Below are 13,101 nucleotides of genomic sequence, written 5' to 3' on the forward strand. Positions count from 1 at the left end.
CAGAAAGCTTTTTCGCATTTTCTCTGTCTATCAACCTCCAGTACTCCCCCAATCCCAAGGCCTTGCATCATTTAAAGCTAAATTCAACCACTAAATATGATTAGAGGTGCAACAATACTGGTGCATCTCAACAGACTTCTCATACACCTAGAAGCTAGAGATGATAATCTCCCATATTTGCAATAAAATGTTTAGATTCTGATCATTTCTTTGGGGATTACCCAGATGTCTATAGTACATTTTCTACTCTAAATTTCCATCTATTACAGATCTAACATACTTTCATGTGTCAAAAAGCCACGAACATCATCAGACTCAAGCGACTTTGTGCGCTCCTTCATAGCAACTACAAAGCCAGAGTGCATTTGTTTCCACTGGTGATATGAAAGTTTTAATCAACTTTTTCCCCACTTTACTTTAACACAAAAGTTTGATACCCACATGTGAGAACATGACTGCCACCTATACTGATAAAAGCAAATAACTTAAATTAGGAAGTAAAATAAACAAAATTAGTTAAAAATTAATAAATTATAGGCTGTCTCGTAAAACTGTCTTGTAAAAGTGTGAGAGGGGATTACCTAAATACAATAACTTATAACTAATACAAAAACAGGAGATCTACATAAGTAAGCAGAATATTCAGTATACGTCATGCTCTCAGTCTCAAACAGCGCTTAACCGTGTCATGTGACATGCTTCAGTAAGAACAAATATCACTGGGACCACTAAAGAAAACTTCAGATGAGCATTTAATATCCAGGAATATTGACTACACTGCAGGAGGACCCTGAACTATAAATGAAAACAAGAGCTGATTTTATATTTTGTTGAATTTTAAACAACTTGCTATTTGTTAATTGTGTAAATGAACACATTAGCTTTTATGTTGCATTTGATTCAATGTTGAAAAGGGCACCTCTGTTTAAAATAAAATATGCATCAACCTGATCACTGTCATTTTCTAAAATCATCTAGAATTATTAGAACTTTTAAAATATGTCTCGTTTGCTTGGTACATGCACTTGGTACACATACATGTGTGTGCACGTGATCAGGATGGTACCACGTCTGCCTCATTGATGACTGATTGCAAAAAAAAAAAACCTGGATACAGCATGTGAATTTCCTTTGATATCTAACATTTAACTACTAGAGCAATGCCTTCATAGTGTATTGAATCTTAGAAAACAGAGTATTTGTGTTACAATTACTGCAATACACTGCTTGTATTTACTGAAACTTGCCTTCTGTCCTACACGTAGCATGTCAATCGTCTATCTTATATCTCCACACCACTCACTATAAACTCTTTTTACCTCAGAGTACTTGGTGACAATGTGACTGCATCCCAAAAGAAAACTAAATGGAGATCTGTAAGAAGGCTGCAGTGTAGCTTGGTGTTGATCAGGTTTCTTTCAGTGGTCTTACTTTCAAACAAAACATATAAAAACAAGCTTTTCCTGTTTTGTTATTTATTGCTGAACGGGCCTCCTGAGTCTGATTCATTTTTTTGCCTCCTTGTCATCGAGCCAAATCACTCACAAGTAGTCAACTTTTTGTCTCATGAGCTCGATTAAAAGAGAATTCCCAATATGGTAGCAGCTTACCTCTGTTATTGGCCAGCTAGTCAAATACACTAAGATAGCCCAGAAAACTAAAAACTCCTGTACTTTGTAAGGCATGTGTTCGAGGTAGATAAAATATTAGAAACACCTTTCAGTAATATATTCTATGTAGTTGTTATTGTGTTTACGGCTGAATGAGCCACTAAGAAAAACCTCGGAAAACTGTTATATACTAAACAAAATGGGCCTTAAGATGAATGCCAATTCAATGCAACTGTCTCTGCAGAGTTTCCTTTTATTCTCACCACCTTCCTGGAATTTGGTTGTTCAAATGGAGCTGTGGTGTTTGTAACCCAGCAGAGAGCTATTCTACTGAAGGACGCACTGCACATTTGTTCTGAAATGAAACTTTGTTATGTACTGTCTTCTTGTAAACCAATAAGGGGAAAACAGAAAGAGCAGAGAGAGTGTGTGTGATAGTCAGTAAGTCAAACCCGACCAGGCTAGCATACATCCGACTGTCCAAGACAAATGAACGATACAGATTAAAAAAAAGACAAGTAAATGTAAAAGAATGAACAGAGATGGGGTTAGAAAAAAAGAGAGAAATTGAGAGTGAGACATGGTGATGGAGAGAGATGAATGATCAGCTGTAGACAGAGGATTAAGCAGGGTAGAAAAGAGGAATGAAGAGAAAGAGAAACAGATGAAGCTCAGGGAAATGCAGCAACTTCTCTGAACCAGAAGAAGACCGAGGGTAAGCTGAGGATGAGATAGGTATAAAGGAAAGCAGATTCAAGTGGATGGAAAAGGTAAAAATGGGACGCAGATCCTTGTTGAATCGTTGCTGCGCAACCAGAGATGTCATCTTTTTGGTGCCTACATTACCCACAATGCAACACGACCGCTGACAGTTCAGTTGAAGATTCAGGGTGTGTTACGCTAGCCTCATTGAGACTTAGGAATTTCAAACTTCCGTTTTTGAGACACAATTTGCAGGGAATATCTGGCGAACATCATCTGTAGGTAATTAACATTACTTACATACCTTGGCCGAAAAACTGATGTGAAAGTGTCAGTCAAACATTGTTGAGGACCAAACAACCGCACCGAGACCGCTTGAAAAGGTGGGTTTCAGACTATGTTCTGGAGGCTGATCAGAAACCAAACCTAAAACCCAACATTAGGGGAAACTGGGGACTGTTGCAACACTTTCTGCATTTCTTTCAGTTACTCATAGACTATTTGGATAAGACCAACTAAATTGTTATATTAAACTTACATCGGTCTGCTAATTACCCTTACAATTTAAAGAAGATTACATATAACATATCGTTTACAATATGTATTTGAATTTAAGAAGTCTGATGTTGCGACTGACCCCCAACCCTGGGAACAGTTAGGGTGATCTGGGACAGTTGCAGATGGTTAAAAATACATTCAATTTAACTAACTTTTGCCTTTTGTCTCCATAAGAAAAATGTTAAGTTAAATTTCCTTGGGGGAGTATCCCCAAACCCCACACCAAATACATGCACTTAAGGAAGCTTAAGAAGGCCAAATTCCTGTGCCAAGTTCTTGTCAGCTTTTACAGAGGAGCAAAAGAAAGCAGGAGCATCCTGACTGGAAACAGCACAAACTGGCATTGGATGTGCACTGCCCAGGACTGGAGGGCTCTGCAGCAGGTGATTGAAACTGCTCAGAAGATCTTTAGTACCCATCTCCCGAGCATCAGTGATACTGGTGAGGTGAGGTGCCTACGCAGAGCCCAAAGGATACTAAAGGACAGTACCCACCCAGCCACAGCCTGTTCACCCTGCTGCCTTCTGGGAAGAGATATAGAAGTTTCTGCTGTCACACCACCAGACAGCAGAGCAGCTTTTCCCCCCCCAAGCTATCAGACTCCTAAAATTATAATTCATCCTCAGCCCTGCTCCACTGAATACAGTTTATTTCTGTTTTATAATTGCTTCTGTATTACTGTATATTGTCTGCTATGTAGGAGAAGGGAGAGACAAACTCAATTTCACTTTACAAGCTGTTAAAATAAATCTACCTTTGAAGTCTTCTACAAACTTAGGGAAAACACTGAAATTATCATTATTCCAAAGTGCATGAATACAGCTCATACACAACTGACATGCATCACTGATGCTGAAAGAAATTTGAAGGGAAAAACTGATTGTTATAAATGACTATAAAAGTAACTTTTTGTAAAGAGTGTATTTTGTTCCTTTTATATTCAAATCATAACATCCATGGCAGAAGTAATTACAAAAAAAATTAATGAAAACAAAACACTTAATGCACAAAAATGAGCATCTCTCCTACAGGTTTTCCAAGGAAATTTGGCCCCACCCTAGTTGACGGCGAGTGAGAGAGGCGTCTCACAACTGCCTTACTAGTGCCTCTAGCTGTACATTACTGTATAAGACGCCTCATTTTTGTCCTGTCTCTACTTGTTAGTCATTATTTACAACATTCTGCCGATTTGCAGTGTAATAATACTAATAATATGCTAATAATCAGTTATTTCTTGGTGAGCTCTTTGTGACACCAAAGAACACAAGTATGCACATCAGATGCATTACACTGCTGGATAAACTTCTGTCAGTCACAGGAACATGATTTACCCACATGGGTCCTGACAATGCAGGATGACAATCATCAAAACTGTCCAATCAATGAGTAACTGCACTTATCAATCAGTCGGTATAACTTCATGTTTACTCCTCTTGGTTCGTTGGTCAACGGTCATTGTGAACAAGACCAGAACTAAAATTAAACAATGTAGAATTTTTTTCGCAGTGGTCCGAACCAAATGAACCGAACTACAGGAATGAAAGCACCCTGATGAGAAAAACCCACATTATATTTGAAACAATATTAATTGTAACTGTGTCTTTATGCATTTCACAAAAAACACTCACTGATGGAGTCTTTCTCTAGCAAAACAGTCTGTAAGTGACAGCAAAGCTAGCAGCTAGCTGGATGCATGGCCTATTAGGTCATTCATACCTGTATGTCAGTGTCTTTGACCGGCTCCAAGGGCTCAAAAGTGGTGGCAGCACTTAGACTTTCCAACCTCTGAGAAATGTGGAAGATGTCTAAACCTCTGGAACCAAGAAGGATTGACCTGAGAGTAAGACAGAGCGGTGGTAAGAATGCATCCATGTAATGGAAGGACTAAAGTGAGAGCAAGACTGACAATGAACTTGTTTGCTTCACAACCACTAGAGGGCACAAGAGGCTTTGCTACTATTCCACTGGTTTAATATTCATGTCAAGACAACTCAAACCAATTACACAGGTTCATGTTAAGGCATTTGAGGAAAATTAAACCAAGTATAAAATAAATGGTATTTAGAAAAGACTGAATCTGTTAAACAAGACAACAATGAAACCTCATCTTACATATTTCTTAAAACAAGAAGTCTGTATAATAGTGCGCAGATGGGTCACAGGGGGATCAGTGACTATTACTCAGTGTTGATACGTTTTACATTTCATCAACAATTTAGGGCTGAAAAATTAATCGACCACAGACTTAAGAAAACATCTTTGTTTAGTACTAAAGACCCTTGCAGAAATCACACCATAATCATTTAAATATTTTTTTCATTGGAAATTAGAATAATTATGTAAAAAGGATCACTGCCTCCAACATTGCAAATTGAAATATCAGTCAAAATAATAATTGCAATTAGATATTTTTTCAAAATCATTTAGCCCTATAACAATTTGGCAGTTAACTGTACTAAATAATATATTATCAATGGCCACTTTAAGATTCTATATATTACATGTTAAATGTCAAAATCAAAAAGGTGTGAGCTTCAGACATGCTGGACAGAACTATAAAAAGGGATATAGTTGGATTTCCACAGTTAGGAGATGGCTATTCAATCTGGAAAGCATTATATTAAATGTGATCCCCTGACAAAAATCGAATTTTAAACACATGAACATCAAACAAAGAAACAAGAGCACATCAAAGCGGCAGGCAAGGAATAAGTAAAATGACAGACAACTGTTTATGGATTTGTATTACAGTCAGTTTAGGTTTTGTGAGCACAATACAGGAACATATGGGACTGTGCAAGATGACCATGTGTGCATAGGACATATTCCTTACGCTTTTACATCTGCAGCATCTTGCGAGGTGCGGGTCAGGGTGCGGGATCGAAGTCTCTCCCCCGCCTGCTGGATCTCCTGGAGGTTCCTCTCTACATGCGGCAGCTCTGACACTGCTTCTGTCTCAGCAGCTAGCTGCTCTGCCTGCTGCAGCAGCTCCCCGAAACCTTCTGCATCCATACCTCTAGACGCAGAGAGGAATAGTGATTAAATGAATGAACGCAATGATATTTAAGCTTCACCATTCACCATCAATACTGGGTGGACAGTGTTTTATGGATCCTACCCCAAACTTCACCACAAGTATTTGTATCATTGGCTTGGGAAAGGGCAAAACTGTTGATCCTACTAGGTATGACAAGTGCATTTTTTTTTAAAGCACAATAAATAAACACAGCCGAAAAATTATGTTAGGCTTCGAAAATATACTGTGTACCAAGTATCTGCTGATGTTTGTGGGTTGTAGACATTAAGCATTCAGGAAAGACTGCAGGAAGGATATGTAACTATGTAAACAGCCTCATATTCAAACTAAAAGTTCTCGAACCAAGGTCAAAGCTGCAGTTCACTTCTAAAACGCTGGATGTATTGTATACTGTGAGACCAGAGATGTAGAACATGTACATGGACACATCAGAAACAAAACCCTTCACTTAGGATAACATGAAATATTGATTAACCTATGTTCATATCTAAATCTAAGAGTGAACAGTGAAGATACTATAGCCTGGAGTTTATAGGACATACAGGTACCATAACATATTTTGACAGCTGACGTAAACAGGATGACACCTTAAGCGCGCGCATGGAGTGCCGTGGTTGTCAGATTAGCTTAGCGTCAGCACAATGCTAACACCCTGGCTAGCTAGTTTAGAAACTTGTGACAACAGCGAGACACAGTTTCAACAGTCGAGAAGGGCAAATTACATACCAGAGTTACAACTACCTCGATTTTAAACACGTTTCCTCTCAGACCTAGCTTTGTTAGTACGCTACATTAGTTAACTTTATGTCCAAATGTATGGCGCTCAGCGGTTAGCCAGCAGGCGACATGGCTAACGGTTAGCCTTCTCTCGCATGCTCGCAGTTGCATGAACCTAAACATCTTTGATTGGACACTGTTGCAGGCAGACATGCCTCATACCTGTTGTGTAGGGCAGACGTAAGTATGGTCCTGTCTGTATTCCTCTGGTGAATGCGTTTACACTTATTACCTCTTGTTCAGTTTTGCTCACGCATGAAAGTATATTATTTGCCCCGGCACTTCTGGGGTCGATGCTGATTGGACGATATGCCGGATGTCACACTTGCTCGCCTCCTTCAAGATGTGACAAACCCCGCTGCTCTGCCAGCTGGACGGGAGGACTTGGAGAAACAGGTCCAACATTAAACTGTAAAGTTACTTATGAAAACACAGCCCGATGTTAAACCTAAAATCATGTCAGTCAACAGGAACAGACGCATGACACAGTCCAGATTTGCTGAACAAAACATTTCTCATTTCTGTGGTTTGATGCAAGGTCGAGATTGCATTCACTTACATTCACACTTTATTTTTGCAAGGGAATCCAACATGTTGTGAATTTAACTGTCTCAAACATGATATATTTTATTGTGACCACATCACAAGTGCCCAAATGTGTTGAACTGTTTCCGTTTTAAATGTTTGGGGCAGCAACACTGCATTACAGGCTACTCCTCTAGGGTTAACTAGGTCACGTGGAATAACAGCTTTAAAGCACCAAAAACATTGGGTTTTAATTTCTCTAATATCACGTAATATAGCATACTACACTATTTTTCTCCGGTCACAAAGATTGATTTTTTTTTCTTAAATAGACTTTCTTAAGTGTCATTTGAAAGTCTAGCTATGTGAAACATTTGCTTGTGAAAATAAGCCTACATAAAACATAGGTCATGTATCTCTCTGTATAAACTGTCGGTCAGTAGTTTTCTTCATAAACTTATCTTACCTCTAATAACACCTTCTACTTAACATTTCTTGTACAGTCTGTTGCTTGGTTAGGACAGATCTGGTCATATATAGTGAAAACTCACAGAGCAACGCCATTATATAATACAGCATGTACAATTGTTTTCTCTGTTATACAGCACAGACAGAGCATCACAACCGTGCTCCAAATGAACTAAATATGTCCTCTACATGCCTGCCAAACAAAAGTGACCTAATTCTCTGTGGATGTTTCATAATAAAACCTTACCGGTGACAAAAACATGTCACAATTAATAAGTGATCTTGCTCTTCTCACAAGTCACAGGCCAAATTGATAACATCAGTAATAACTTCATTCTATTTTAGGGAACTGGAATTGTGCATGATGACTCACCAGTCACTAGACATTTAAATGGGACTGAGCCATCTCTAACGTTACTAGTACTATAGTTCCACCTGGGCCTTTTCTGTCTTGACAATTTAAAATCTCAAAAGAAAAAAAAATAGTACTGTCAGGACCGTTTGGCCTTTAAAACAGCGCATTGATGGGTTTGAACTGTGTTTTTGGAGAACTGACTTTCAGTTTTTATGAGAAATGACTTTTACCTACTTATTTTAGTGTTTTGCTGCAATATGCACTGAAATCACTGTAAGCTGTAGTTGCATTTGTGTGTAACCATTAACCATTTTCAACAAAGTTCTGTTCCTCACGAGAGAAAGAAAAGCCTACATCTGCAGCCCTAAATACTTAGAATTTTAGATCAGCTGTGGCGGAGTTCTGGTCCAGTCTACAAAACACATTGTTCTCCTAATTTGTCCTGTACGTTTGTGACCCACATTAAGGTTCTGACCTGCCTGTTAGGCGCCGACCTACATTCACCCATTGATCACGAATCACTGACAGAAAACCTCAAATGTCTGTCTCATACTGTACACATTATAAATATTACAAATAGTAAATATTAATCCTCTTAGTACAGTTAACTGTAAATTGACGTCGAATGCAATTTTATAAAGATTGATTTCTGAATTTTATTTCACTTCAGATCCTAATTGAAAATATGTCTCTTTTATAAAAAAAATGATGTTAGCAAACCTTTAGTAAATTCAGAATCATTATAACATAGCTTCAGCTGCTGCTGTCTACGTAAAAACTTTAACGATGGCTCTGTTCTGGTCAGGTCTCCCAGTGAGCTGTGACAGTGTGACAAAGAACCAGCATGAACCAGGACGCTGAAACTGAGAGAAGCTGCAGGTCTTCACATTTGAGGATGGAACCTCAGAAAGTTTGGCATTTTTTTTCTTGATAAATTACTTCAATGATTGACTGAATCTATTAACTATTGCCGATTATTTTTTGACAGTCACTTCAGCTTGAGTAGGTTCACATACAAATTCCCTTTAGAATAGTCTCACTGATTAATCTGTCATCATTGACATTTTAAGACAGGTGCACCAACACATATTTTCAAAACCTCATTTGCAGCACCTGAAGACTGCCCGACACCACGGTGAAAATCACACCAAGACAAAACGCTTTGAAAAAAATACCAAACAGGTTCATTTGGTCTTTTAATTGTTGTACAAAATAACATTTTAAACTAATTTAAAGCACTACAACATCACCATCTTAATAGGCAACACAAATCACCAGTCTTATACTGATATGTCCAAATACTGCCCTCCATGTACTGGAGTGCTGTTTCGCCACAGAAAAACTACTGGGCATGAGGATCTTCAGAGGATTACATTGTGTCACAGCGCGTCCCTCATTGAGACTCTTCTATTTGAACTGATTATCAATAAGGGTGCCCTTCATCTTCGCCTTCTTGGCCTCCAGCTCGGCCAGCTCTTGCAGCCTCCTCTTGCTCATGCCCTTCCTCTCCAGCTGCTTCTCGATCACTTTGGCGTTTTGGGCGTACGAGTCCGCCACCTCCCGGGCCTCAATCTCCTCCTCCTCCTCGTCGATGGTGGAGACTGTGACAGAGCTGAACTTGCCCATGTCTTTGGTCCGCTTGGTCATCATCACGCGGACTTTCTTGGGAGCCTCCGGCTGCTTCTGGCTGTAGACGCTGGTGTTGCCGAAACCCTGCCCGAACTTGACCACCGCTCCGTCCACGATGAAGGTGGCCGGATTGTTCTTCTCCTGGTGCTGGTAGAAGAGCAGCAAGCCGCACTTGCCGCACTTCTTGCGGTACTGTCTCTCGATGCCCTCGGCTCTCTTGATGTACGCGTTTTCGTCCACCTCTACGTTGCAGAACTTGTGGGCATGTTTGGCCCCGTCGATCACCCTGGCTCGGTCCCTGGGCCTCATGGGCAGCTTCTCCAGCTGGCAGTCCAACACCAAAACCATCTGACCGCACAGGCAGTAGTAGACATGAAGAGGCTTTTCTCCGTCGTCATACTCCTCTCTGTCTCTGGTGTCCGAGCACACGACACTTCTAGACACGACCTTCGGCATGTTGAGCCACTTAAATGTCTTATAAAACAGGACCGTCTAGTGCAACGCTATTGTTGAAACGCCATGGCGACAAAAGCACTGGGCGGAATTCTTCCTGAACACAGAAACAACGCAACACTTCCGGTGTACGTCACTGTTCCTACCAGAAACAAGTGCTCCCTTTTTGTTCCGCATGGTTAGAAAGTTCCGCGGAGGCCAAGTTCAAAATAAAGCCAGGGAGTTTATTTATTATACAGCACAAGGTTGTATAACGAAAAGAAAGTTTGTAGTCCTTTATGCTACACAAGCTAACAGATAATTAAAGTTATATTAAAATATGGTGACATATAAAACAAATAAAATACAATAGAACAATAAATAGGCTCCAGGTATTTATTTAGTCTACATAGGCCTATACACTCCACAGACCATTCCATAGAGCATTTTATGAATTTGCGTCTGGGGTGAATGTCAACAGCATGATAATGTGGCTGTGTTTTCATCTTCACATAAAAAGTTTGACTTTTGTGTGCGTCTGTTGTGAATGTGTTTGAGCACCAAGCATCATTGATGTAAAAGACAGAGTCAGCCTCCTTTCATCTCGCCGTAGAAGTTGGTGGTGATAGCGCAATGGACAAAACACATGCCTTTGGTGTCAGAGACCCGGGTTCAATTGTGCTTTGGATAAAACTGTCACCTAAATGAATAAACGTAATGTCACTCGTGATCAATAGATCAAATTCCATAAGGGGCCCTAATTTGTGTATGATGGCCCAAGATAAATGAGGTGTCACAACATGTTAAAATATTCCATAGCTTATATTTTTGGACAAGCAGTTTAACCGGAAGTAGGCCCAGCCGACGAACCAAAACTTGCTACCACCGACACATTTCTGCTCTAACAAATGACCCTTTGTTTTGAAATTTGGGTTGGAGGAAAAATACCAGCTTTCGTCTTACCACAATATGCCTACTGAAGCGCATAGGGCCTATTCTCAGTTCAACTGAGGGTTCTTTAACATGCTTGAGTTTGCCCTTCAGTTGTCCCCTTACTGAAATCAGGAGCCAACACTACGACATAATACATGGACTTGGGTTTCAACTTTGTAAGCCTACTGCCTCCCTTTCAGATCAGTGGTTTAAAACTTTCCACATCAAGGACCCCTAAACTCACAAATTAGACCACAGACCCCCATTATGATGGCTTTTATGTTTTTTTATTAAATATAAACCTTTGACCTAGTAGTTATTTTACTTACAGATAGAATAACCAAAATTGTACTTCCTGGTGGTCACCCCAAGAACCGTCAAGGACCTCGGGGGGTCTCTAGACTCCACTTTGAGAGCCATTGTGTTAGATGACTTTACACTGCACAGCCCGTTTTATGCTGAGGCTTGAAACCCTTACACGTAAGACCACTTTAAGCCAAAGCACATCCACGTTAAGGAGAGCAATTTACTGCAACGCTGAGACGAGTACAAAATACATTTTATGTAGACATTTGCAGTTAGTCATTAGTTGTTCACACAGGCGCCATCACAAGGGCAGTAGAGCGCTGATGTTGCAGGCTCTTCACTGACAGCAGCTGGTGTCGCACTTCTTCCCTTTGCACACGCAGCCGGAGGCGCACTTGCTGCAGCCTGATGGGCAGCATGAGCAGCAGCCTGCAACAAGAGAAACAGTTCGTTAGTGAGAAAAGAAAAGAGTGCTGATCTCACAGCTGATGCCAGCCCAAGTACCCGAACATGGACAGTAAGACACCAAGTCAAATCATCCATTGGGCACAGATTGGTCAACTTGGTGCCGTGAACTAGAATTTAGCCTACACCTTTACGCTGCAGCTAATTAAGCCAATTAACAGCCTCTTGGGCAGCTGGTTGGAGGCAGATATGCTGCACACTACAGCGTCAACATAAATGACTGAATTTTTACTCTACCTCATGAGTATTCTACTGTTACAGTGCTAATGAAATATAAAATGCTATCGAGGGTGAAGGGGGAAATGTAGCTTAAGCAATTCAGATATATTGCATCCAGTAGTCCCTCTGACTGGGTCAAGATTAAATACCAACACAATACGTCATGTTATCGGTGTAAAGATGTCAGACTTACTCTTCTTGCAGGTGGTGCAGGAGCAGTTTGTGCAAGCGCAGGATGCTCCGCACTTGCAGGTTCCACCTGGAAGACAACAAATTAAGCCAGATCAGCTTCACATTGTCCAAAAATGACAAATAGTCTGGTCTCCAACCATGAGAAATGTTGAGACAAGACATAACAGTTAACACTTACTCTTGGAGCAGTCGCAGGGATCCATTGTTCGATTGATGTCTTCGTGTGCTGGTGGAGTATGTTCAGTGTCAAACGACTCACTGTTGTGACTGTCAGTGAAGGGGCGGCTCTTTTATAGGGTCCTGGAAACAACAGGACCGGGTGCAAAATGCGCCTGCCACTGCACGCTGGCACGTAGCAGATTACAAAGAAGTGTGTGCACACGACTTCTTGGTTAACCACCGAGGAGCGGGAGAAGTGAGATTCCCAGGCAAGGACGAGTTGGCTTGTTGTCTGAAAATTACGTAAGACCCCGGACCCCATTATTCCCCCTAGAGACACTAAACCCCGGAATAATTACCGTGTTTACAAGAAGAAAAACATCTTTGACTATGTAGCCTATGGTGGTATAAAGAGAGCAGGTTACTAAGGTTCATCTACAGATTGTCTCATTTTCTGTATTTTTCACCTGTTTCACCCAGTAGGATATTATGATGTCCTTTCTATACGCTACGTGTGGCCAGCAGTGACTTTAAAGATCCCAGGGATTATATGGGAGTCAATTATTTATTTCAATGTGGAAATCTCTGAGTAGACATTTCGGTTCACAAAGACCAATAAATCGTGCTCAGTTTGCGCACGGATTTACAAAACGAAAGTATGTGGAGGAGCACTTATAGTGAAGATGCGTTCCTAGGTAGGCTACAAAGTGGACTTCCGACATGTGGCCCCTCAA

General features: G+C 40.5%; 2 protein-coding genes across 2 annotated transcripts in view; both read right to left on the reverse strand.

Moving 5' to 3' along the window:
• The window catches only part of nup93 (nucleoporin 93), a 29,099-nt gene extending 22,125 nt beyond the window's left edge, over positions 1–6,974 (reverse strand). Inside the window, exons 1-3 of the mRNA XM_038706250.1 lie at positions 6,847–6,974; positions 5,704–5,884; positions 4,587–4,704 (exon numbers count right to left, since the gene is read on the reverse strand). Coding sequence (XP_038562178.1) covers positions 4,587–4,704; positions 5,704–5,882 — 297 coding nt within the window. The 5' untranslated portion in view covers positions 5,883–5,884; positions 6,847–6,974. The remainder of the gene's footprint in view (positions 1–4,586; positions 4,705–5,703; positions 5,885–6,846) is intronic.
• A 2,219-nt stretch (positions 6,975–9,193) lies between these two features.
• Positions 9,194–11,674, reverse strand: LOC119893525 (UPF0428 protein CXorf56 homolog). Its single transcript, XM_038705744.1, has one exon. It carries the CDS (start codon positions 10,115–10,117, stop codon positions 9,440–9,442), a length of 678 nt encoding a protein of 225 aa, XP_038561672.1. The 5' UTR covers positions 10,118–11,674; the 3' UTR covers positions 9,194–9,439.
• Positions 11,675–13,101: the final 1,427 nt, after the last annotated feature.

The sequence above is a fragment of the Micropterus salmoides genome, unplaced genomic scaffold (genome assembly GCF_014851395.1).
Source record: "Micropterus salmoides isolate LMB-PRFRI ecotype aquatic unplaced genomic scaffold, ASM1485139v1 Ms_hic_scaffold_8, whole genome shotgun sequence".
NCBI classification, from domain to species: Eukaryota; Metazoa; Chordata; class Actinopteri; order Centrarchiformes; family Centrarchidae; genus Micropterus; species Micropterus salmoides.

Coding starts and splice junctions, on each gene's coding strand:
- LOC119893525 (XM_038705744.1), bottom strand. CDS start 10,117: ATGCCGAAGGTCGTGTCTAGAAGTGTCGTGTGCTCGGACACCAGAGAC.